We start from the raw sequence: 26,610 nt of genomic DNA, 5'->3' as shown, positions 1-26,610 counted from the left end.
GCAAAGGGGGTACCATTTGAACATTATCTGGCACTACCATCAGATGTAGTGACATGAGTTCTTGTAACACTTTTTCAGCAGTCTGTTGTAGATAGACTGCATCTGGATGAGCCAGAAGGAGACCATCCATGTAATGGATTAAGAGAACATCCTTGGGAATATTCATCAAGGCCTGAAAAACATATAACTGGCAGATTATGGGCTATTCTTCATTCCCTGGGGTAAAACAGTCCATTGATATCTCTTGGCTGGCTTGTGCATATTAGGTTCCCGTACTGTAAAGGAAAAGTGGTCTTGATCCTGTGGTGCCATGGGAATTTGAAGAAAATGCTTTCCTCCTAGGCTTGCTTTGGACGATCCGTTTACTGATGCTGGCCCAGCTCCCGCTCTGGCCTAGGTGGAACGGTTGCACAGTCATCTAGAGTTTAGAGAGGCTTATGATTGAAAAGTCTGGTACAAAGTGAAACAGCCCTGGCCGAGGCTGTGATTCAGGAGCTCTGCTCAATGTGTAGCATTCTTAAGGCCTCTGCCAAGTATTAAAAAGATTAGTGCTGATGTGAAAGAAGTTGAGCTGGCTGTTGGACTGCCAGAGCCTTTGTTCAAGCCAGGCAGCAAGGTTAAGAGTCCAGTAGCTTTCAGTTAATTGAGCTACCCCATCGCCCAACACCTTAATTACTGACAGTAAATGAACTTCAGGAGCAATGTTTACAATAAGAATTTAAAGCCAGGCATGGTGGCGCACATCTTCAATTCCAGCACTCGGGAGGCACAGGCAGGCAGATCTCTGTGAGTTTGAGGCCGGTCTGGTCTACAGAGTGAGTTCCAACAAGCCAGGGCTACACAGAGAAATCCTATCTTGAAAAAAAAAACAAGATAATAATAATTAATAGTAATAATAATGATAACAATATAAAAGAAATATTTTATAAAAGTGTGTGTACTCCTCTTGCAGAGGACCAGCGTTCAGTTTCCAGCATCCACAATGGGCAAAGCTCACAACTTGCCTGTAACTGCAGCTCTCTGGGTTTCTGACCATCCCCAGGCACTAAACTCATATGCACACATCCATAACACACACACATAATTAAAATTATATTTAATTTTTTAAAAAAGCCATACCTGGTGGTGCAAGCTTGTAATCCCAACCTTAGGAGACCGAGGCAGGAGTATTGCTACAAGTTTGAGGCCAGTCTGGGTTTCATAGTACCAGGGAGCCAGGGGTAAAGGAGATTTTAACAGACTCTTAGGATACTCAAATAATGCACCAGGGAGAGATATCCTAAATGTCTCAGAATGACAAGTTCCCAGCTTGAGGGAGGAGGGGAACTAAGCAGAGAAGGCCCTAGATATATCGGTGACAGGATATGGCTGTGCTGGAAAAATGGAAGTGGTTACAGGTGTGTGGGGTGGAGCCTGTGGCCTTGCCAGGAGTTTAAACATGAGCCGGCAGTGGTGGCAGAGGCCTTTTATCCCAGCACTCGGGAGGCAGAGGCAGGAGGATCTCTGTGAGTTGGAGGCCAGTCTGGATACAGAGTGATTTCTAGGACAGCCAAGGCTGCTACACAGAGAAACTCTGTCTCAAAAAAGAAAAACAAACAAAACAGAAAAACCAACCAACCAAAAACAAACAAAAAGAACCCCGTCACCCAAAAATAAACCCTTGAGGGAGTGGGTGTCCTTGGGGGGCGGAGCTCCATCCAGGACCCGCCTCCAGGTCACTCGGGAGTCACCCTGGCGCTTCTAGGCCTTGGCTCTGAGCGCCGCGCCCCCTGCGCGCATGCGTGCTGGTCCCCGGAAGCGATGCGCGCAGCGTTCGCCCCTGCGTCCCGGCGGGAGCAGCAGAGTCCGTGGATGTGGGGCCGCCGCTGACATGGCTTCGGCGGGAGGCGGCGGCTGCGACAGCGCCGCTCCCGAGGCCGATCGTCCCCAGCCGCGGCCGTTCCTCATCGGCGTGAGCGGTGGCACCGCGAGCGGCAAGGTGAGTGGCCTGCGCCGGGGCCTCGAGGAGGGACTGACGGGCCGCGGGTGGGGGCGCCATTGCCTCCCGCCTAGGCGTGTCACCTGTTGCTAGCAGCCAAGGGGTCGCCTTCAGGTCCTGGTGGATCACTTGCACAAGCCCACTTCTGGCACTTTCTGTCCCCAGTCAACAGTGTGTGAGAAGATTATGGAGCTGCTGGGACAAAACGAAGTGGACCGCCGCCAGCGCAAGTTGGTCATCCTGAGCCAGGACTGCTTCTATAAGGTTCTGACAACAGAGCAAAAGGCTAAGGCCTTGAAGGGACAGTACAATTTCGATCACCCAGGTACATGCAGACAGACTGTTTAGAGAGGTGGGGGTGGAGGGTAGACTGCTGCCACTTAGACTCTATAGGGATCGCAGACTGCCAGGCAGATACAGAGGTGCATGTTGATGCAGACTGCTGGACCAGGGCTGTAGGAGATGCCTGTGGGATGCAGGCTGCCAGATCAGGGGCACACAACTGTTTGCTGGATGCAGACTGCCATGGGAAGCTATGCAGGAGTGTGTATGTACGATGCAGCATGACCAAGGCTGTACAGAGAGAACCTCTGGGTACCAACTGCCAAGGTGGGTATTGTATTGTACCCTCATTTCTTTGGTCATAGGCATATACTAGGTTAGAGGGATTTGGGCCAGGAGCCATTTAAGACTTTGGCTAGAGCCACTTGGGAAGGAGGAAGCAGAGGGGGTCTTCAGGGTCACTTCTCAATGTGTTGAATTTGCTTCCCTGCACCTTGCACCTGAGGGACCCTTTGCACACCTTACTGCCCCAAACTGTCTGGGGGCAGTCTTCGGAGAGCCTGTATTAGAAGCAGAGGCTAACCTGGCACCCAGGCCTTGGGACTGTTTGCTGGTCTGGAAGGTTTCCTAGAAAGTTTCAGCTTTTCTGGGGACACAAGAAAGTCAGAAAACAGCACTCTTAACTGGCTCTTCCCAGATACAAAGAGGAGCAGAGACCCAAATCATCTCTCCTTCCCCCAATGCTGGTCAGTCAGAAAGTCTTTGTCCCAGTTCCGGTAGGACAGTTTTACCCTTCGTCCCACGGTATACTCCCAGCCATGCTGACCCTGGGTAGAGGCAGTTCTCCCCGTCTGCCTGGGCAGCTGGGTAGTCTGGCCTTTTGATGTTCTTGTAGATGCTTTTGATAATGATCTGATGCACAAGACTCTGAAAAACATTGTCGAAGGCAAAACTGTCGAGGTCCCCACCTATGATTTTGTGACGCACTCAAGGTAAGCAGGTAGTTCCCAGGAGGGCCAGTGAGAGAGGGCTGTCTACACACACTGGCCTCTGCTGGATCTCACCCCAGGCAGGGTCCTTGTTACTAAGGTGGGCCATCAAGCAAGGCCTCTCCTGGCCTTTCCCTGGCAGGTTGCCAGAGACCACGGTGGTCTACCCAGCTGATGTGGTTCTGTTCGAGGGCATCTTGGTATTCTACACTCAGGAGATCCGGGACATGTTCCACCTACGCCTCTTTGTGGACACAGACTCTGATGTTAGGCTGTCTCGAAGAGGTAAGGGCCTGTGTCTCTGGATGGGGCTGGGATCTTTAGGGTTCCTGAGGAGGCTTATGGTGGTACCTTTCTCGTGTTGCTGCAGTTCTCCGGGACGTGCACCGAGGGAGGGACCTGGAGCAAATTCTGACCCAGTACACCACCTTTGTGAAGCCAGCATTTGAGGAGTTCTGCCTGCCGGTACTACCTTTATCCATTCACAAATGAAATGGGTCCGAGCTCTGCCCACCTCTCCATCTGCACTCTTTGCCTCTTTGCCTCAGGCTAGACCCTGATGCACCTGCATTGGCTGTTCCCCTCAAGGCCTGGCCTGCGTCTTGCTCACTCCCCTTGGAGCCCCTCTTTAGGACTTTGGACTGTTCACTGGTAGCTGTTGGGTGTTTTGACTGATCTCCAGATGCTCTGGACCAGATGCTGAGAGCCCTGCTGACTCATATTAGGAGTGTGCTGATTTTCCATCTTATAGTTCTGGAGTTAGAGGTGAACTTGTAGCTTTACCCAATTCAAGGAGGGAGGGAGGGTGTGGTGAGCTGAGATTGTAGGCCTGGCTGACCCTGAACTCATGGAAGCCTTCTACTACATTTAGTTTCCTGAGTTCTGGGATTTTAAGTGTGAGCCATCACACTCACTGTCATATTGAATTACTCACTGTCATATTGAATTATTTGAAAGAGAAGCTTAATAGTGTTTTGCCTCTTTTACAAAGTGTGTCCGTGCGTGTTGTGTGTGTGTATGGGTGTGTTCATGGAAGCCAGAAAGCTGTAGGAACCCTGCATCAGGAGTTGCAGGTGGTTGTAAACTGCCTGTTGTGGGCACTAGGAACTAAACTGAGTCCTCTTGTAAGAGCAGCAAGTGCTCTTAACTGCCTGCGGAGCCATCTCTTCAGGCCCCAGGATTTTATCCCTTAAAGTAAAAAGAAAAGCTGGGCATGGTTGTGCATGCTTTTAGTCCCAGAACTCAGGGGCAGAAGATCTCTGTGTTCATGGCCAGTTTAGTGTACAAAGTACATTCCAGGCTAGACAGAGATAAATGGAGAGACCCACCACATGTCCCCCAAAAGTAAAGGAACCAGACATGGAGAGACTGCCCTTGGCCTCAAATGTAAAGGAACCAAAACTATCAAAAACAGGAAAAATAAATTCCATTAGCTGCTACAGAAAGAGCCCCTTCTGGGTTCTGTGATTAGAGTTTTTCTTTAATGCTCTTGCTCTCTCTGGTTTTTGGAAAGCATTAATGTGTGGAGTGCAGACTGTTGCTTTCGCTGAGTAGGTGGTGAGTAGGCATGAACCCTGGGTCCTGCATCTGAGCAGCCTCATGAGCAGTCCGCCACCTCCATCCCTGATCCTTGTGCTGCTGACCTCCCCAGGGTTTCCTCCCTAACATGCAAGCCAGGCAGCCCCTCAGAAGCATTTCCTAGGCTGGTGGGGGAAGGGGAGTAGGTTTCAGCCCCTCTTCACCTTGCCTGGGGGTGCTGCCAGGTCCACTCACCTTTCACAGGAAGGGTCTCTACTGCCTTGAGCAACCATTCTGCTGTAGGGGACAGGCCTCCTTAACCCAAACATGGCAGTATTGACGCTTCCTGGGTCCATTGCCAGAGTATGCCCTCTCCGGGTTTCTCCTGGTTCAACCATGTCCCCTCAGCAACGTCTTTCCCTCTGCTATCCTCAGTGGTCCTGCATTTCCTCGGTGGTCCTGCTGGAGTGTCACTGGCCTTAGAACAAGTAAGCAGTGAGAGCATGTAGGTGATCGGTGCCATGTATGTCTCCAGTTAACAGGCCTGTACATGGCACAGCTCTTGTCCTGTCGTACTCATTTCTATAGGACATTTGCATACTTCAGTCCCAATTTCAGAGGCCAAGAACTATGGGAGGTGTCACACCTACCTAAGACACCAATTAAGCTGTGACCAGGCAAACACAGCGGGGCACTGTGCAAGTTCACTCTTAATCTTCTGCCTCACTGTTCAGGCCCCATCTCTCACCTGTATAAGGCTGTCCCCAACCTGCCAGTGCTACTAACACCCAGGCTTTCATCTTGTTAAAGTCACCCTGGAGGAGACAGCTTCAGGAGACTCCTCTGTGTCTTTCAGACCAAGAAGTATGCCGATGTGATCATCCCCCGAGGAGTTGACAATATGGGTAAGCAGCTCTCAGCCCTACTCCCAAACTATGATGCAGTGGCTGCTACCTCTTGCTTCCCAAATATGTGCATGGGGCTTGTCCACATTTACCTGGGACATGAGTTCATGTGTACTTTCTAAGTGTTGGCTGGGCAGAGCCTGTCAGGCCATTGAGATATGTTTTTATCGGGCTCAATCAACATTAACAATAGAAGACAGGGAGCAGTTATGTGCCAGTTTGCTGAGACATCAGGCAGGCAGGCAGGTCCTGGGACTGCTGGGTGGCAGAAAGGCTTTCCTGGATGCCAGAGTGTTTTGCAGAGCAGGGGAGTGAGGGCAGGCTGCAAGACTTCCAGGAGTGAATGTGGTGAGCATTTCCCATGTCTCATTGCAGTCGCCATCAACCTGATCGTTCAGCACATCCAGGACATTCTCAATGGCGACCTGTGCAAGCGGCATAGAGGAGGGCCCAATGGGCGCAACTACAAGAGGACCTTCCCTGAGCCAGGAGATCACCCTGGGGTGTTGGCCACTGGCAAACGCTCACACCTGGAGTCTAGCAGCAGGCCCCACTGAGACCAGCATATGTAGGTTCCCCACAGACCCATGATTAAGGGTCTCGACCTGGGGACAACCACTTGCCCTTAAAAGCACAGTCAGGGATTCTTCTCAGTGTGATCTAGGGTGGCAGCATTTAGGACGAAGGCCTTCCTTGCTTGGGAGGGCAGATTCATGCTGACAGAGCATTCTGGTGTCCTTTGCTTCCTCTCGTTGGAGGAGGTCAGCAGGTCTCTGGGTCACTGAGAAATGTCCCAAACCGCATAGAAAGCTCATGGTGCTGGCTTCCAGAGGGATGCAGGACATACATTATGGGGCAGCTGAGGAAACAGCCCTGGCACTGGCTGGCTTGGTGTTGATAGTGAGCCAGTGTGTGTTTCATGTGTATGTTGCAGAAGTAAAGTCTGAAGACATGTTAACTGTCCTATTTGTTTTGTGGCAGGCTGTTTCTGACCTATGAACTTAGTTTTAACAATCTACCACTGGGCTATATAGTCCAGTCTAAGGAGCCTGAGGCAGGAAGGAACCCTAACGCCTATCCATGTGTCCCTAAGCAGCAAGGGACTCCTGGGTATTCCTGGGGCCTGGCTTGTGGGATAGATGGGAGCAGGCCCTCAGGTTTCTTGTGACTAAAATAGTGTCTTCATAATTCTGCAGGAAGCCTTGTGCCCTGGGGGCTGTCTGTGTATAAGCCACTTGGGTAGCCAGGAGGCCACAGGAGTGTGGAGCAGAGTCACGTGAACATGGCTGCTCAAAGGCAGCTGGTCTCCTGCATGCTGGACCTGAGCTCATAGCTTCACACATGGTCCATTCTATGCTGGCCCCTTTTGGAAGTGTCCTTGCTATTGTCATAGGCCACGGTGCAGGCATTTTCATTAGTTCTCATTAAATACGATGTGGTTCTTTCTCATGACAGCAGCTGAGCTGCCTTGAGCTCATGGGCTGGTTTCTGTTAGTGCTGTACTGGTTTTGTTGAACTGAAACCCCTCTTTGGAGGAAGAATCAATAAATAACACTAAAAAATGATTATCAATTTGTTCCTTTTTATTTACATTAGGAAAGGCAAATTCAAGGCAAGGAAGTGTATGGATGGCATCTTGGCTGTGGAAGACAGGTGAAGACGCTTGGTGAAATCTCCCAGAAGGGTTTTAAAATACAGATCAGAGAGAAGTCCTGGTGTTAAAGCACTGTCAGATTTCCAAGTAGGCTTTACAAAGGTCAGCTGTATCTGCAGACATAGTTGTTTGGGGTGACTGAAGGCCTTGTAAAAGGCAGGCTAAGACCTCATTGGTGGCCCATAGCTGGTGGGAAGGCTCATCCCATGAGTCCTGTCCACTCCTTCACTGGCTGGGTGCTCCTGCCTGCTTTGGGGGTTCCTACACTGGCAGCTCAAACACTAGCTGGGTCAGAGTCAGGCCTCCTGGGTAAGGCTGTGGCAGGGTACATTCTCTACTGTTCGAGGAGGAATAAATCACTTCAAATGAGAAACCAGTGGACAGGGCTTTTCAGGTGAAACCACAATTAATCCCTGGGAGTCCTTACTGGACCCAGCCAGCCCGTGCCTGCTGAGGCCTCTGCTGGTGGGAGACAAACACAGTTTTGAGATTCTGTTCGCATGCTTGTCTTGTTCTTTAGTACTTCCTGATCAGAATGTCCCAGCTGTCTTTCCAGCGAAGGGCCCGGAGTTCTCCTGGTGAGAGTGATGTGTCCCCATAAGTTAGTGGACGTAGCATGTTGGACACATGGCATGCAGAGGAATACCAGGCTACAACCAGGGCACTGAAGATGTTCTTCTGTATCTGGGACCTATGGGCAGCAGGGAGAGTGAGGTTAGAGAATTTAGCTTGCCTCCCCACACCATCCCTGCCCAGCTATCGCCCAGGAACCTGCTAACCCCTGTGGACTTTCTCTGTGTGTTCCTTAGGCCTCCCCTGCTTCTCTGCGCCTCATGCCAACCCTTATCTGCCTGGACACGTTGTACATGACCCCCTCATCACTGCTTCTGGATTTGTTATGGCTCGACCCACAATGCCAGAGGTGTGTCCCATGCCCTCCACATCAAGGCCCTCTCTCTGCTCCAACCCAAAGCTTTTTTCTTTTTCTTTCTTTCTTTCTTTTTTTTTTTTTTTTTTTTTTTTTTGTGAGTCAGGGTTTCTCTGTGTAACAGCCCTGGCTGTCTTAGAACTTAACTCTGTAGACCAGACTGTCTTTGCTTCCTGAGTGCTGGGGTTAAATGTGTGTGCCACCATGCCTCACCAACCCAAAGCTTTCTGTCTGCCATATCCCACCAAGTCAGGGAAGTGAGCCGCTGCTTGCAGGTGGTCACACCTCTCCCCATTTTTGCAGCCCTAAGGCTCATTGTGCCCGCACCTGCACAGGTGGTCGCTGACATGCTGCAGGATGATTGGTAGCAACAGGATCTGGAAGGTGAGTGCCGGCAGGTAGTGGTAGAGGAAGAGCATCCTCTCCATCAGGAAGAAGGGCAGGTAGTTGATTGCCCAGCCGCCAGTACACAGGGCTCCAGCCAGCACCCAGTGGGACCAGGCATCTGTAAGAACGCGTGTCTCAGAGCAGCATTATCACTGGGCTGGCCATAGGCTCATTCCTAAGTCACATACTGTCCTCACTGCTCCACCTCAACGACACTGCTGTTTCTTCCTGGGTCTTGACAATTTCTTCTCCTAGGCCCTAGACTCAGGGTAAGGCCAGACCCAGCCCTGCAAGGTCCCTTGCCAGCCTTATTAGCTCATGAGCAGTGTAAGCACAGGCTACTCTCATCTGAGGATTCTGCTCTCAGCTCCTCAGGGAGCTCGCCACAAAAGAGCTACATCTGTGACCAGCCTAGAACTGTAGCAAAAGTCAGTAGAATGAAGGGACCTGGTGGGCAAGTGCTAGCTTTCTTTCCAAATCCATCTCTGTCAGCTGCTCACATACACTGCCCCTAAACCTCTTGCTGACTGCTGGTACATGCAGGCAACCTGAACCTAAGCCTCTGTCCCCTGCACTGTCTGTTAAAGAAGTCTCAAATGTAGTGTGGATCTTAACTGCCACAGGTGTTTTTTAGGGCCCCTTCCTGCCCAGGGCCTTGGGTGCTCGTAAAGCTGGTTGTCACCTATGTATAATGTGCTCCCATGCTATGAGGAGGCACTAACCCTCAGGGAGGTCACAGATACTCCTTCGCCGGCGGAGCAGGTACCAGAAGAAAAGTAGGGTGTAGGCCACTGTGGCAAGGCTGGCTGAAGTCCAGATCACAATGTTTCCAAGCAGGTGGATCTGAGCCTGAAAGCACAGGGAGCCGCTTGCTACTCGCCCCCTCACCTCAAGTGGAGGGCAATGGCCACAAGCGAAGCCAAATGTACTTCAGCAGTCCAAACCTCACAGACACATCTAGCCTAGTAACATTATCTGGAAGACTTTATCCCTAGACACTTTTCAGACAAGTATTAGTGTTCTCAATCGTGTTTGTGAAAACTGAAAATTAGGAGTAATGGAAACTTGGGGTGCTGGGTATGAATCCAAACTTCTGTGCATGCTGAGCATACACTGCCACTGAGATTTATCCACAGCCCCCGTTCATCTAAGACTGTCTCCAAGGTAGCCCAGCCTGGCGTCAAATACAATCCCTGTGGTGTGTGCCACCATGCCTGGCTTGGGAGTCCTCTTGTAACAATATGGCTGCACACACAGCAGCTAGGGGGCTTGCTCTTTGTGCTTCACTTTATGGCGAGTGTTGGATGTGTGTGCTGGGGCTCAGTGACTCTGCCCAGCTCTGCCTCCATGCAGCCCCCACTGCTTCCATTCTGCTGTGGTAGAGGCAACATAACCAGAGCCATAACATAACACATTATACAACCTAACATACACACATAACACAGCCAGCACCGGCCCGCTTAATGGTTGGACGCTGTATGGAAAATAGTTACAAACTGACAGGAGTAGGGCAGCGGTGGTGCCCACAAGACTCAAAGACTAATGATGGGGTTCCCTCAATAGGCCACACGAGAGGGAGAGCTTGCTCTTTGGCAATGAGTACTTGAGGCCTTGGACTGCCCAGGATCACCACCACCACCACCAAAAAAAAAAAAAAAAAAAAAAAAAAAAAAATGCCAATTCTGAGCCTTTGCCTTGGAGAAACCCAGGACTCCTACGGGGACTTGCCTGGGACTCACACATGCTTGCTTACACTGGTCCTGGGATGTAGCCAGTAAGCGATATTGGTGTCCAGGGTGACCCACTCCAGGGGTGTAGAGCTGTACTTGTGTTCAGAATCCTCATTCTTAAGTGTCAGCATCTTCCACTGCCACAGAATAGAGCACAGGTTGCAAGGATGATCAAGCTTCCAGCTGCCATGACATCAGTGTGTACTAAAACTACTACTGACTGTCCCTTGTATGTCAACTGCCCAGACTAAGTTCATTTGGCAAGTGCTGCAGGGGGGTCCTGTACACTAACCTGGGCTTAGGCACATGACCTAACTTCATGGATCAGCACTGGCTCGGTAGACAAAGTGAAAGGAGTCACGCCATGAACTCTCCAAGTCTGCCTGAGTTACGTAGGGCTCTGCTAGTTGAATGCAGCCATTTTGACCTGATGGGAGGTCTTAAGACACCCTGACATTATTGCAGTGTCACACTGATGCAGAAACCCCTTTTGTCCCTGACTACAGGGTGCAGGTTCATGGGGCCTGAGAAGGGAGAGACACTTGTTCTGCTAGAGGTTCAGGGCTTGGAACTTAAAAACTCAGTAGCACAATGCCTTCACTGATAGAAATCTGCTCCTGCTGAGCTCACAAGAGCAGCGTCCCTCCAGCCACCTGTAGTCACCTGTAGTTCTGAGAATCTGGCCATGAAGCTGAGGTTCCTGCTAATATCAACCTGAGTAGGTGAATGCAGCTCCAGTTCCCTCTCCTTCTGCTCCTGGCCTGACCGTGGACACCAAGGAAGAGACACAGTGAGCTCAAGAGCTGAGGACACAGGCTGCCCCCAGGTCTTTCCAATAACCCACAAGGACAGCTCACCCCACCCTGGCCCCTCCACATCACCAACACATCATATAACCATGGGTCAGTGCAAGGGAAGGGACTCAGCCAAACAGAATGGAGGGGCTTAGGTCCCTCCAAACTAATAATGTTGTTTTGGTATTTCTTGGAGTGCCATGACATCCATAGAGACAACCAAAAAGCTATGATCCACGGCTTCACCGACTCACTTTTGCCATACCGGTGTTCCTCCACATTCCACACCATGCTCTCGTGGTGGCCTCGTGACTTCTCCCCAACCACCTCCAACTGCCGAAATCCCCAGTCAGGGAGGTGAGCCCCGCTCAGCTAGCAAAACCAAGAAAGGCAATGAAGCTGTTAACCCCAGCAGATGTGTCAGCAGAGCCCTGCCCCCAGTCTTCCCAGGACTCTTTGCCACTGTGTGAACTATAAACACAGGATGACTTTCATCACATGGCTAGCCTATGAGAGCACAGGTTGCCCAGGAGCTACCCTTCACCTTCAAGACGGCAGATGTATTCACATGCACAAAGCGCACTTCCGACAAGATGGTCTTCCAGGTATCCTGGCTGGACTCTCTGTTTACAATGTCCTACAGAAGGAGATCTTGTCAGCCTGGGGGCCAGTGGTAAAGCACTTGCCTGTGAGGCCCATCCCCAGCACCACAAACCAAGATAAACCTAAATATGTGTAGTCAGTTATTTCATCCCTTTTCAGATTGCTTTAAATGTCAACTAAAGATCAGATACCCATCGCTTCTCCACTTTGTGCCTAAAAGAAGACCAATCACACAGCTATGAAACCAGTGTGTGTCTTGGCTAGGGTAGTAAGTCCTGAAACAAAGGAAGCTAGTCCTTGGCCTTGGTGCCATGGACACTCCATGACCCACAAGCCTTCATAATAGAGCATTTCAGCCACTCACAGGGAAAGGGCATTGTCCCTGTCTGAGGCTGCAGGAAACACTCAAAAGCTGTCTAGTCAGTCACAAAAGGACTCAAAACGGAGAGTCCCTTAGACTTTATCTGGCCAGTGTAAGGTGGTTCTAGAGGTCAGGACCTAGGCTCTCCTACCTTATCCCCAAACTGGCTCAGGGAGGGTCCTAGCTGGTAGCATTTTGCCTGTTACAGCCTGATATGCTAGAGCCTCAATGTCATGATGAGAACCACAGATCTCAAAAGGCAGGGAGGGGCCAGGCAGTGGTGACCCACACCTTTAATCCCAGCACTTGGGAGGCAGGGGAATCTCTGTGAGTTTGAGGCCAGTCTGGTCTACAGAATTAGTTCTAGGATAAGAAAACCTGTCTCAGAACACACACACACACACACACACACACACACACACACACACACACACACACACACAAGGCTGAGAAAGGGCAAGTTATCTTGGATTAGGTGGCCACTCCTGAGGCCTCAAAGGGCTGCCAGGAAGTGGGCAGGGAGAGGATCAGCGATGGAGTCATTAGTAGTACAGAAGCAGGGAAGTCAAGGAGACACAGCACCATTGCTACTGAGATAGCTTCCCATAGGAAGAGGCACAGCACTGTCATCCATCAGGCAGGCCCGCTCAGGAGAGGCCAGAGAAGAGAATAACCATGAACATGCATAGCACAGGCAAGGGGAAGACAGGGCAGATATGCTTAAGAAAAGCAGTCCTTAGACAGCTTTGCAGAGTAAACTGGCAAAGGTCCAAAGTAGGTGGGAAACGGAGTAATATGGGCTGCTGCAAGCTAAGCTGGTATGACCTCTCCTCCTTGAAAATGACCCCAGGCCTTCAGTGGTTTAGTACTTACTCCACAGGTCCAGTAACATAACACTTTCTGCACAGCAATTTTCCCAGGAGACCTGACTGTAAGGGGAGCAAGTGACTGTCACCAGAAGGGAAGGTGACTGTAGACCCAGACCGATGCCTCAGTAAAATTGGTCTCTGATGGTAAGCCCCTCACCAAGCAACTGCTTGGGCTCCTCTTACTCATATTAACTACTGAGAATTGGCTGAGATTTTCCCCTGGATCACAAAGTGGCTGGAGTTCATGCCTGTGGTAGAAGGGTATTCTAACCAACTTTAACTGTCAACACAACACAGCCTAGAGTCACCTAAGAAGGAAGTCCCAACTGAGGGATTGCCCAGATCAGACTTCCCTATTGGGGTATCTGGGAAGAATTGTTATTTGATGCAGAAGGCCCAGTTGACTGTGGGTGGTATCATTCCCTGGGCAAGGTGATCCTGGGCTGAACATTAATGTTGGTTAAGTATTAATCTGGGAGTAAGCCAATGACAGCATTCCTCCATGGATTCTTTAAGTTCCTGCTTGAGTTCCTGCCCTGACTTGCCTCAGGAATGAACTGTTGACTAACCTATTCCTCCTAAGTTGCTTCTGGTCATGGTATTTGGCACAACAACAGAATGAAACAAGAACAAATGAACCGGCCATGAAGTAGGTCAGTTACAACAGCCCCTAACCCCAAAGGCCTTCCTTCACAGGGCAGACATAGCACTTGGAACTTTCCCTTTCCATCCCTGAGGCACCAGAGGGCGCTAGACCTGATGAAGTCATAGCTCCCCACAGGAGCATCTCAGACTTGCTTTGTGAATAAAACCTCCCTAAGCCATTTTATATCTGAACCCATTCATTGTCCAAAGGGGCATTTTGGGTGCTCCAAGGTAGAAATCAGGTGTGCCCCACTGGCTGGCCAGCCACGCTCCACATGGAACTCACCAGCTTCCAGAGATTCTGAGCAGGCATGGAGATATTATAGTCAATGTAACAGGAGACTTCTTGAGAATGGGGACTCAGTGGGGCTGCAACATCATGCCTGGAAGAGCAGGACAGAGCAGAGCCATACATCAGGGAAAGGGCACTCTGAAGTAGACTTTCATCATCAATGTGACAGGCTGGAGTCATCTGCCAGAGCCTCAACTGAGGGACTGTCCAGATCCACTATCCTGTTGGCATGTCTGTGAGGGAGCGTCTTGACTGTGTGTGTCCAGAGTTGATGTAAAACAATCAAATGTATGTCAGTCACTTTTTGGACAGGTGAAACAATTTGTGAAACAAATCTCAGGAAAACAATTGGCTGCCACAGGGACTGGAAGTATGAGTCTAAGAAATGGCCCTAGGGTGTCACTGGCCTGGTAGAACTCAGAAACCAGTGCTATAGGCCTTGGACCCACAAGTCCAGAGTGGCTTCATGCTGAGAGAGCAGGCTCTAGTGTGATTCAGCCTTAGTGATCAGAAATAGCCTGTTACAGTCTACTCAGGCAGGATGCTCCAGAAACCCTGAGGAGCCCAGAGTGAGCAGACAGTCTTGGTAGCCCTCTTGACAGTGCTGTGGATAATGGACTGCCAGATAGAGTAAATGCTGGGATAAAAACTAAATGGGAGGGACTGGACCCAGGCAGGATTTCTGGTATGGTGACCTTAAGAGCATTCCAGCAAAAGAGTGAATGGAAGCCCAGAGGTGCTATTTGCTTATTGCAGGACTAGCAGGGAGGTCGAATGACCATGGTGACACAAGTCAGGGTCACTTAGGAGCCTCAGAAGAGCTGAGGGATTCAGGAGAGAGAGAGAGAGAGAGAGAGAGAGAGAGAGAGAGAGAGAGAGAGAGAGAGAGAGTTGTGGGTAGAGAAGTGATGAAGCCCATTGTGTCTTCTCAGTGGTGGAGCAGGGTAGAGGTGGGAAGCCTGAATGCAGGAAACAGGCTGACTGGGCAGTGAAGGCAGTGAAAGGCCACGTCCTGATAGAACCATGGCAAACACTCACGTGTTAAGGAGGCGGGTGGTCATGCCATGAACGAGCTGTACAATGTCTCCATGGCGTACAGGCCTGGGAGGGTTGTTCACCACCAGCTGATGTCTGGGAAGACAACACTGTCAGGATGGCACTTAGCCCAACACCCTCTTACCATAAGCTCTCTGGGAATACCGAAGCTCCAAAGTCTCCCAGCAGACACTGGGGAATGTGCACCCCCGTGTATATCTTGTGTGAGGTGACTTTGGATAGAATCAAGGCACTCATGTTTCATTTAACTCTTTTCAACCTAAGGTCAATTTCCAAATTGCCAAATATGACTCCATTTGCCAATGTCACATTTGTCTATGAAGAATAAACTAGATGCCTAAAAAAAAAAAAAAAATCTTATGTTGACAAAAAACAAAACAAAATAAAACAACAAAAAACCTGTAATCCTAGCACTTGGGAGGCTGAGGCAAGGGGATTGGGAGCTTGAGGCAAGGCTTGGCTACAAGGGGAGAGATGCTGTCTTAAAAAGAAAAAAAGAATATACCAAAACCAACCAAACAAAAAAGCCACCCAAACTCTTGAAACCTATCAAGTCCCCTAAACTGGACCAGTGCTGTGTAAATGGCTAGAAAGGCCAGTTGGGCCACATCAGCTTCACTCCAGCAGTGAGTTGGAAAAACAGACATGCAGATGTGCAAACCAAGCTAGCAACCACAGAAGGAAGAACTCAGGCTAGCCTGGGGAAAAGCGATGGGAGAGGAGGGTACACCTTTAGATGGACTGGCCTAGGAGGCCTTCCTAGGGATCCAGCCTTCACATTCCTGGCAAGAATGGTGAGTGCAGAGATAACAAAGAACCTGATGATGGTAATTGTGCCACTGGAGGCTATGGTCAGAGCCTCTAGGGTAGGAACTAGAGTCTAGAGGCCTAGGACACTCAGGAGGTAGGAACAGGATAATACCTGGTCTAAAGGCTTCTTAAAAGATGCTGACGTTCAAGCGGGCAGTGAGGGTAGAAGCTTAATGTTGTTACAAAGGAAAGAACCCCATTTATAGGCAGACTCCTTAGGCCTAGACATAGACTGAGTGAAGAGAGGATCCTTCTTGAGGAGACCAGGTGTGGAACTGGAGTGCCCCTGGGCCCTGTTACAACTCCTAAGAGAGGCTAAGGCAGGTCACTGAGGATCCAGACCAGGCCCTGGCCTCAAACTAACAGCTCACACATTAACAGACATGATTCCAGCGCCAAGGCTGAATGAGGTCACTGGCCAGGGAGCCCCCATGAAAAGGAGGCCCAGGACTTCAGAATGATTTGTCCAGTCATGCTGGGTGATGAGCTCTGATGGGACCATCCTCACCTCCCAGGGTCCTTTATGATCCACCAGTTATTGATGTCTTTGAAGGGGTAACAGGTCACCTGTTGCTGGTGGGAGCTGCCACGGCCATTCTCATATCTGTGTGAGACATCAACAAAGAATGCACCTGAAGCTGACAGCTGAGACCCACAGGCTATGCTGCTCTCCATTGGTTTCTGCAGAGACCACCCAGCATGATGTGTCACCCAACAATACAGTCTGTCTGGGGGATTGGAAGACATGGAAAAAAACAACACTGCTGTCAGGCAAAGCTGCTCAGAGGCCACTGGAGCATTGCCATAGCAATTCCCATTGTTTCACACTGGGCACCGCAAAGATCATAAGCCTGGGCTCTGGAGCCTTGCTGCTTTTGTCCCTCTAAACTTGACCATAGGAAGTGACAGTTCTTAACATAAGCAAATTGGGAGAAAACAAAACATTTTGTGATTAACAAATCAATTTGTGATTGCAAGTTAAAATGGTCACTTTCCTTACATCATAGGGTAGGTGTTCTTGTGGGAATGAAGCCAGCAAGGCAAAGGTTTGCCGAAGACGTTCCTCAGAGTGACCTGGGAACCAAAGGCCACCTCCAGGGGCTGGCCCTGGGTGATACGGGCTAGCCCTCCCTAAGACAAACAGAAAAGGTTGCAGGTGAGCTCAAGAGAAACCATTCTTCTACCCTATGGGTCCCAAGATGGAGAGAGGTGTCAGGCTCATGGCGGGAGCCATTTCATCAGACCAAGACCAACAATGCTAAACTAGCCTTGGCGACAGATAGGGTATAGCAAATACGATCATATAATTAGTTGGAACTAAATTACAAATTAATTGTGAGTGTGTTTGTACAGGTATCCTGTGAGAGTCAAGCAATTGTACCGAAGAGCTGAGGAAATGAGATCAGGGTGTGGCAACACGTAGGTCCCCAGCAGAGCCAGGATGCACGAGCAGGCTACACTCCTTACCACACCCGGTACATTTTATAGGCCAGTAGCCTTTATCTGAAATGTTGGAACCAGAAGTGTTCCAACTTGTGTGTGTGTCCAGGGGCACCCACAATCTGAAAGCCCAAACTCCGAAGCTGCCTGAGTATTGTGCTAGCATTCAAGAAGTTCTAGAGATCGGAACATGTTGATTTCAGACTTCCATGTTAGACATGCTCAAACTGAGTACACCTGCCATTAGCAAAACATACAGCAGGCTTGAGTCATTTTCATGAGGTGTTAAGAGAGGCAGCCTCACTTGTTCCCACATTATCTGTACTTCAGGACTCCTTTAACAATACCAACATGGCTGCCTCATCTCCGTATCACTCACTGCACTACCTACCCACCTACCTACCTACCTACCTACCTACCCACCTACCCACCTACCCACCTACCCACCTACCCACCTACCCACCTACCTACCCACCTACCCACCTACCTACCTACCCACCTACCCACCTACCTACCTACCCACCTACCCACCCACCTACCCACCTACCCACCTAGGCTGGATATGACCATGTTTAGATAGAAACTCTGAGCCTATGCCTATCTTTGCTCTGAAGTGACCTGACATCATGCTTCTTACCTCCAAGCTGGCTTGGAAGGCGCTGGACATGATTTGGTCATGGGGCCCAGAGCGATAGAGCAGCATGAGGTGGACATAGAAGAATAGTAAGTACAGGAAAACTGGAATGACCAGCAGGGCCACTGCTCTGGCGATCAAGTGGCCGAACACGCAGATCTGCCAGGGGATGAGAGGAAAGATCTCCTATCTGTGGGGCAGCAAGGCCATTTTCAGACACTGCAAGCAGGCTTACGAAAAGTTACTGAGAAACCCTACCTCCCACACAGACACCAGTGGAGGCTCATGGGTAAGCTGCTCCACTTCCACCTGTTCCTGAAGCATCCAGACTCCACTTTTTTGAGCCAACCACTCCCTAGGATAGCTTTACACCCCAACTCCACACACAGCAGACTCATGCAGCACTGACATGATCACCTACATTTGACAAGGTTTGATCTCCAATCAGGTTCCAGGCATGGACAGCTGCAATGCTGACCACGAGCAAGTAGGTAAAAATTCCCATGTATTTGATACTGAAAAAGACAGAAATAAAATAAGGCTATGTGACAGACAGCCCCACAGTTAAGAATACTGTGCAAGTCAGGGGCTCTAACTCACCCAACGGCACAGGAACAAGAGACTCCAGTCAGCATTAGCCATAGCCACCAGTGTGGTGAGAAAGGACTGCAGTACAAACAGAAGGACAAGGAAGCATTCACAAGACTCATCCTACAGCTCAGGGACAGTGTGCTTCTCCCAGCAATCCCCAGGCTGACCAGCCATCATCACCAGCCACAATAAAAAGAACTCCACCTCCCAGTTTGGGGTTCAGAAGAGGTTTTCTTTTTATCAAGAAAAATTTTACTGTGGGTTAAAGTTAAAAAAGATGAAGTTATTAAATCATGGGCTTAAGGGCCAACCCAAAGTATTAGGTAACCAAAAAGCATTCTGCAAGCAACTCCTCAAGATACAAAGGTGCCACTAGAAGTCACACCAGAGCTGGGTGCAGGCATACCACTGCAACCCCAGAACTCTGGAGACTGAGGTGGAGGGACTGGTACCAGCTAGGGAAAGTTTTACTTACTTCCTTGTGCTTAGGACCCTGCCTAAGAAGTAGAGGGACAGACAAGGAAACATTCCTTAGCAGAGGCCTGTCTCACTTCCCATACCTGTGTTTTTGGGAGTTGAAGAACTTCAAATAGGACAGCACAGCCAAGAGGTTAAAGAATATCAGTAAGGACTCCAACAGCATGAGCCTGGACTGAGTGATCAGGGCGTTTTCTGTTATAGAGACAAACAGCTATCAGTATGGAGCAGCATATACACAGGAGATGCAGACAGCTGCCTCCATGGAGACTGGACTGAGGACCCCTGAGGATGCCAGTCCATGCTTGCTTGGGACCAGGTTGTACAAAGACAGGTATTTGCATATAACCTTCTACCTATCCTGCTGCATATTTGAAGTCATTTACAGATCACAAAAAACCCCTAAACCAATACAAATGACACATAGTTATTTTAAGGGAAAATTTTCTTTTAATACTTTTTTATGTGTATGAGTGTATGTATATATGGCTACCATATTAAGTGCCTGGTACCAATGGAGGTCAGAAGAGGACATTGGATCACCTGGAACTGGAGTTACAGATGGTTGTAAGTCACCATTTGGATGCCAGGAACCAAACTCAGGTCCTCTGCAAGACTAGAAAGTGCTCTTAACTCCTGAACTATCTCTCCAGTTCCCAACTGGGGGGATCTTTACATAGTTGATGCAGAAGGAAGTTTTTTTAGATTTATTTATTTATTATGTATACAGTGTTCTGTCTGCATGTATCCCTGCAGGCCTGAAGAGGGCACCAGATCTCATTGCAGATGGTTGTGAGCCACCATGTGGTTTCTGGGAATTGAACTCAGAACTTCTAGAAGACCAATTAGTGTTCTTAACCACTGAGCCATCTCTCCAGCCCTAGAAGGAAGTTTTTAAAAAAAAATTTCGAGACAAACTCTTGTTAGATAGTCCAGGCTGACCTCAAAATCAAGACTCTTCTGCCTCAGTCGTCCAGGTGTGCTGGGATTCCACATTCAGTAAGAACAGCCTGGCATAGTTTTGCTTTTGCACTGGGAATGAATGCAGGGCCTCATAAATGCTACGCACATGCCCAATCACTGTGTTACATCCCCAAGCTCAGGACTATTTTCTTTAGGTATTAAAATGCTTTAAAAAGTGTGTGTGTGTATGATGTATATATGCCCTTGAGCACTGTCTGGCAGCTCCTACCTCTAATACGCCATTATTTTCACATCTCCATTTTTGTTCGTTCGTTTGTTAGTTTTTTTTTGAGATGGGATTTCTCTGTGTAACAGTTCTGGCTGTCCTGGATCTCACTATGTAGTCCAGGTTGCCCTTGAACTCACAGAGCTTCGACTAACTCTGCTTCCCAAGTGCTGAGATTAAAGGCATGCACCACCACTGCCTGGCTTCACCTTTCCACTTCCGATAAGTTTGACCTCATAGTCCATCAATGTTACATCAAAGAGGGCAGCCCAGAAGTGTGGGTCTCAAGGAGGCCGATCTGGTGTCTGGAAGAAGCAGCTGTGTTCACTGGGGCAGCATACTCACTACCACCAGGCCTCTCTAAGCCTCATGGTGAAATGCCAACAAGGGACCCAAGGCTTACCAATGAGCATCAACAGGGCAGCTCCCATGGCGGTGCAGTGGGAAAAGTGGAGCTCCAACACTATCTGGTAGGACACGGGCACTGACAGGGCCCCAGCAAGGGCTGGCAGTAGGCGCAAGGACCACACTGGCACATTGCTGCTGTATTCTGGAGAGGGAATCACAGTAGAGGTGAGAGCATGCATACTAACATGAAGCAGCTCACACACTCTGGAATGAAACTTTACAAAACCAGAGCAACTAAGGATGAAAATTTGGGGTAAAGTCTTTAAAATGAGCTTTGGGATTGTTATGATGGGTGGTTTTTAGAGACAGGGTTTCACTACTGGGCATGCTGAGGCAAATCTTTAATCCCAGAACTTGAGAGGCAGGGGCAGGCAGATCTCTTTGAGTTTGAGGCCAGCCTGGTCTATGGAGTGAGTTCCAAGCTAGCAGAGACTCCATGATGAAACCCAATCTCAGAAAAAAAAAGAGAGAGAGAGAGAGAGAGAGGGTCTCAAACACCTGAGTTTAGCCTCTGGGTAGCTAGGACTGTAAGCATAAACTACCATGTGCCCAAACTGCTCTAAAGCCAGCTTTGCACTGTCAAGGGGCCAGCTCTCACCCAGCATAGGGATGACAAATAAGGATTCTGAGATTAATGTTGATTTAGTATACTTACCCCAAGTAGCTCTAAAAATGTGGCCACGGACAAACTTATACATATAAAAGCTAGGGATTATCAGATGCATTTCATGTATATGGGTGTTTTTTTGTTGTTGCCTAGAGTGGTTTTTTAGTTTTTTGAGACAGGTTTCTCTGTGTAACAGTCCTGACTGTCCTGGATCTCACTCTACTGTAGACCAGGCTGGCCTTGAACTCAGAGATCTGCCTGTCTGGGATTAAATAAGGGTGTGCACCACCACCACCATCCAACTAAGTATATGGATGTTTTATCTGCATATATGACTGTATATGCCTGACCAAAAGAAGGTGTCAAATTCCCTAGAACTGAGTTACATATGGTTGTGAACCCTCATGTTGGTTCTGGGAATCAAACCCTGGTCCTCTGGAAGAAAAGTCAGTCAGTCAGTGCTTTTAACCGCTGAGCCATCTCTCCCATCCCGTTAACCAATGTTTTCTTTTTCCTTTCCTTTCTTTTCTTTCTTTCTTTCTTTCTTTTTTTTTCTGAGACAGGGTTTCTCTGTAACAGCTCTGGCTCTCCTAGAACTCAACCCAAATAATCAGTCATATGCTGGTTCATATTAACAAATGACAACTGTTGGTTCTTATGAACAGCATTGTATTTCCATTATTTTATGTGCAGATTAATAAGGAAAGTTAAAATCCTTACCTGCTCCAATTCGGTTCCATAAAAAGTTACCATCGAATCCTCCTAAATAACCTAAAACAGAAAATTTACAATATAGACCAAATAATGTGAGACCAAGACAGGTTTTCTGCCCTTGAGAAATTTTATTTGATAAGCTTAATACATTTCAGGGTCTGAAAGACAATAGCTACTTCTCTTACCTACCTCCTAAGGCCAGTAACATGTGACCAAATGGCGGTCCACTGTCATCCAGAAAGAATATGCGCTTCATGTAAAAGGAAATGTACTGCCCATAATATACTTCATCAAAACTAAAAACAAACAAAGAGAACCCATTTTTACATCAAACTAGAAATATTGTCATTTAAGCTTTTAAAAAATGTACTTTTTAGCCAGACAGTGGTGGCCTTTAATCCCCAGCACTTGGGAGGCAGAGGCAGGCAGATCTCAGGCAACCCAGTCTACAGGATGAACTGTAGGACAGCCAGGGCTACAAGAGAAACCCAGTCTCAAAAAACCAAATAAATAAAACCATTTTATATGTATGGGTGTCATGCATATAACACCTGTGTCTGTATAGCATATGTGTGTAGTGTCCCAGAAGGCAGAAGACATCAGATCATCAGATCCTCTAGAACTGGAGTTAAGAGACAGATGTGAATCCCCATGTGGTGCTGGGAACTGAACTGTGGTCCTTTGCAAGAGCAGCCAGTGCTCTAAACCACCGAACCATCTCTCTAGTGCAGTGGAAACTGTAATTGTGAACACAGGCAGGAGGATAAAACCTTGTTTCTAACTGACTTCAGGACAGTGAAGAGCCAGGGTCAGATCCTGTGCTCCAATTGTGTTCTGTCCCCAAGCACTGAGACACAAGCACATCATCATCTCACCTGCAGAAACTCAGTGGCAAGTTCAGCAAGCACAGTGAGCACTTGGGATGCTTGTTTCCTCCAGATCCTACTGACTTTTCTAGTTTTTCTCCCCTATGTGTACACGTGTGTGAGAGTACTTATGTGTGTGTGCACATGCATATGTGGAGGCTCAAGGTTGACATCCAATGTCCCCCTTGATCACTCTTCACTTTATCTACAGAGGCAGCCTCTCTCATTCAGTCTCGAGTTTGCCATTTGGCTAGTATGACTTGTTAGCTTGCTCCAGCGAGTCCTTAACTGGGCAGCAGTACACTGGGATTACAGATGGGGCACAATGCCCACATGGCACCTGAATGAGTGCCTGGGATCTGGACCCTGGTCCTCATATCTGTACAACAAGTACTTTACCCACTAAATCATTCCCCCAACCCTCCCCACAGCTTTTGGTTTAGGTATGTACTGACCAAGCTCATGTTGGGTAACTCCACCCCACATCCTTACCAGCTGCCAGCACATATTTACAGCTATGAATCTGGGGTAGAGCCACCGATCTGCTGAAAGAGCTGCAAATGTGAGAGGAAGAGCTGCACTAAAACATTTTCAGACACTGAGAGAGACCAGATGACATCAGTTCTTAGGCATGGCAATGCCACCATGGTTATATTGAAAGATTTTAGTTTGCAGAGCAAGGATGTAGGAAAGGGGCAGGAGAATAATTCTTGCAAGTGGAATATAGAAAATCATAAAGAATGGATGTTGACATGGGAGGAAAAAACAGGAATTAAGAGAACAAGAAAGGTTATTATGGTGATGGGGCAAGTGGTTATATGCTAGACTGATCATGTTAAATAGGGCTAGTTACTAAATTAATCATCAAACAGTGGTGGAATAACTGAAGGCTCTAAATGTACAGCCAAGAGAAAGCCAGAGTATGAGAAAAGTTTCTCACAGGTCTTGGCCCACAACAAGGAAATAGGCCCCCAACCCTGGAACAAATGATTCCAGATGAACAGCCCTGTCTGGGTCATTCCTGGTCAAAGGACAGTCTGGGGACTTTCCAAGTCATTCTATGGTTTATCCTTTGAATAAGAACAGGTCATACCTGGGTGGTCTCTCAAACTCATGTTTTGTAATCATACTTTGTAATCAATCACCTTGTGCCCCATGCATGTATGCTGATTTGCGGTCTTTCTCTATAAAAAGGAGCCTAAACACTTTGAGGGGTGTGCAGCTTTCCCCAAGATTGCTGTCACCCAAGTGCACTCCTTCAATCAATACCTCTTGCTTGTTGCATCTCCTGGTTTTAGTGTTTGTGTCGGGGAGCTCTCCCACCAGCCCATCAGGACCCCGGAATTAGGGTCCAACAATGTGACTTTTGTTTTGAAAAAATCCCGGGGCTCAGTGTACTGCTTGTGCAGAGGACCCAAGTTCAGTTACTAGCACTCAAGTCAGGCAGCTCTCAAATATCTCTATCTTCAGTCCCAGAAGCTCTGACACCATCTTCTGACTTTGAAGGCATTTGCAGGCTCCCTAGTTCTTAAAAATGAATTCTTTCTGGGTATGGTAGCACACACCTTTAATTCCAGCACTCAGGAGGCAGGGGCAGGAGGATCTCTCAGTTTGTGGCCAGCCTGGTCTACAAAGTTCCAGGATAGCCAGAGCTACACAGAAAAACCCTGTCTCAAACAAACAAACAAACAATTTTCAGAAGTATATATTGAATTATTCATAAAGGGAATATAAAGTCTAGGATTTGCTTCAAACTAGGGGGTGTCTGAGGCTGAGTAATGAATTTTAGAACGAGAGTTAAGGCTATTCTTATCAGACCAAGCTTTTCTTACTACATTCCTCCAGGGTGAGACCAAAAAGATATACACTCTAGTGGCTGTTCTGGGGTTGTGATAGCTACTGTTAGTTGTCAACTTGACTGTATACTAAAATATAACTCAAAAAAAGGTCCAGAAGCCCAGGGTTTCTCCCCTTGGTACTGTATAGCACGATGCTTCAGATCACTAATTACAATGCCTCTTGATTCATATACCCTCCTCCCCAATTCCACTTACACTACAGCCCGAGGGTAAGAGAGTTGCCACAATCTGGTCAGTAGTCCCAGGCCAGTCAGAGCCACCAAGTTCAAGTTAATGTCAGCAGTCACCACTAAAGGCCGCTTTAAAAATCTCAACATTTTGCAGAAAAGCAAGCTCGGGAGGGCACCCTGGAAAAGAGGGGAAGAACTTCCATTAAAAGTAAATGGAGAGCAGCCCAGAAAGTTTCAAGACAGACTACAAGGATGCTGAAGGGGCCTATCTCTGCGATACACTAAGGAAGAATTACAGCATAGTGAGTTAATCAAGTCAGAAGGGCTCTTTTAGAACATACTTTGTGGAGGATCACCGTCCTCAAGCACAGGGTCCACATAAAGATGGGGACCACATAAAGATATTTGAGGGATGAATTCAGGAAACTCAGATCAGGACATTCACTCATTTCTATAAGTCATTCTATAACCCTTTCTGGGCACTTGCTAGGAGTGAGGTTGCTAATGAATAATGTGGCCTCTCGTCCCTTCCCAGAGTGGCTGCAAACTAACCCCTACTCTGGGGAGTTCTGGGTGACCTGGATGGACCTTCCCGTCCTCTCCCGGGGGCATTCCTCTCCTCCTAGACTTGCACCTGCCCCGAGTCCCTTCTTTCCCTACAGCTCTGTCCACCCGGGCTCTTTTCCATCCGAGGACCGCCCTGGAACCGACCTTCTCCGCCGGAACCTCCACCGACCCTAGGGCGCCGGCCCCAACCCCGAGTAGGATTCCTGAGCCCCAGGAGGGCTCTCAATCTGCCACTCCAAAACCTACTAGCGTTTCTTCGAGTCCTGCCCAGTGGCTCCCCATGTGGGGCCGCGCCTGCGAACCGCCTGGCAGGCTCGACCGTTGGGGGTGAGGCCGCTGCGCAATCCGCACCGTCCACCGACGGACGCTCAACTAGTCGTTCCTGCGAGTCCCGACACACTTAGCGGCGCGCGTGCGCAGCAGGAGCGCAGCTTAGAAGCGCGCGTGCGCGGCGATCCCAGCCAGCGTGAATGTGGAAGGCGGTAACAATTGTCCCGCGACGTCTCAGCTCCCTAAGCGCACGCGTTGCGGGTTTAAAAAAAAAAAAAAACACTGTGTTCTCCCACTAGCTCTTCGCGTACTTGTAGCTCCCTGTTTCGGGTCTCGCGCCGACCCGGTCCAGCGTTCTTGGCTGAGGAAAGGCTCGGGTTAGTGCTTTGAAGCCGCGGGTGCACTAAGCTGCCTGGGACTGGGCAGACAGAGGTGGAACGTTTTTTCTCATCAACTCTTCTCACACTAGTCTACTCCACCCCCATCCCTTTCAGGGTTCCAGATTCACTTATGTCGCCAAGGATGACCTTGAGGTTCTGTTTCTATGATTCTGCCTTCCCACCCACCGTAGGTATTAAAAGAATGCCTTTTTAGGTGGGTTCTTGGAATCACATTCAGATTCTCATGCTTAGCTGGCAAGCCCTGCCTGTAACGACTGAACTATCTCCCCAGATCTCGAATCATGTCTCATTTTTGTCAAAATCCATGTTTTTGTTTTTTCAAGTTAGCTCTTTATTAAATAACATCCAGAATGTAGTATGCCTGAGAGATCACCCAGTGGTTAAAAGACTGCCTTTTGAGTGCTGGGATTAAAGGAATGCACCACCACTGTCTGGCTTTTTTTTTTTTTTTTTTTTTTTTTTTTTTTGTTCAGACAGGGTTTCTCTGTATTGCGTTGGTGCCTGTCCTAGAACTTGCTCTGTAGGGCCTCGAACACACAGAGATCCGCCTGCCTCTGCATCCCTAATGCTGAGATTAAAGGCGAGCAACACCAGGGTCCGGCTCTGGCCTTCTTGT

General features: G+C 48.7%; 2 protein-coding genes across 8 annotated transcripts; one reads left to right on the top strand and one right to left on the bottom strand.

Annotated features, from left to right (window-relative positions):
* The first annotated feature begins 1,762 nt into the window (after window positions 1–1,762).
* Uck1 (uridine-cytidine kinase 1) lies at window positions 1,763–7,237 on the top strand. 2 transcript variants are annotated; one of them, XM_051185164.1, is made up of 7 exons: window positions 1,763–1,978; window positions 2,144–2,303; window positions 3,156–3,252; window positions 3,392–3,534; window positions 3,620–3,714; window positions 5,624–5,672; window positions 6,048–7,237. In XM_051185164.1, the coding sequence occupies exons 1-7, from the start codon at window positions 1,778–1,780 to the stop codon at window positions 6,227–6,229; spliced, it is 927 nt and encodes a 308-aa protein (XP_051041121.1). In that variant the 5' UTR covers window positions 1,763–1,777; the 3' UTR covers window positions 6,230–7,237. The 2 variants fall into 2 exon arrangements, with proteins under 2 accessions (XP_051041121.1, XP_051041122.1); XM_051185165.1 differs by having other exon boundaries at window positions 5,578–5,672; window positions 6,048–6,197.
* On the bottom strand, window positions 7,235–25,678 carry Pomt1 (protein O-mannosyltransferase 1). Of its 6 annotated transcripts, none has more exons than XM_051185159.1 (20): window positions 25,570–25,678; window positions 24,782–24,933; window positions 22,051–22,157; window positions 21,868–21,918; window positions 20,536–20,682; window positions 19,027–19,138; window positions 18,476–18,541; window positions 18,297–18,390; window positions 17,879–18,034; window positions 16,802–16,932; window positions 16,310–16,405; window positions 14,974–15,066; window positions 13,930–14,026; window positions 11,710–11,802; window positions 11,420–11,537; window positions 11,035–11,132; window positions 10,395–10,508; window positions 9,364–9,490; window positions 8,582–8,759; window positions 7,235–8,017 (listed from the first exon to the last, which is right to left on the bottom strand). In XM_051185159.1, the coding sequence occupies exons 1-20, from the start codon at window positions 25,603–25,605 to the stop codon at window positions 7,843–7,845; spliced, it is 2,241 nt and encodes a 746-aa protein (XP_051041116.1). In that variant the 5' UTR covers window positions 25,606–25,678; the 3' UTR covers window positions 7,235–7,842. The 6 variants fall into 6 exon arrangements, 5 of the variants coding, with proteins under 5 accessions (XP_051041116.1, XP_051041118.1, XP_051041117.1 ...); XM_051185161.1 differs by lacking the exon at window positions 25,570–25,678 and adding an exon at window positions 25,335–25,436; XM_051185160.1 differs by lacking the exon at window positions 21,868–21,918.
* Window positions 25,679–26,610: the final 932 nt, after the last annotated feature.

The sequence above is a fragment of the Phodopus roborovskii genome, unplaced genomic scaffold, assembly GCF_943737965.1.
Source record: "Phodopus roborovskii unplaced genomic scaffold, PHOROB, whole genome shotgun sequence".
NCBI lineage: Eukaryota > Metazoa > Chordata > Mammalia > Rodentia > Cricetidae > Phodopus > Phodopus roborovskii.
Note: the sequence above shows the minus strand (reverse complement) of the source record. Positions and strands in the feature narration are given on the sequence as shown.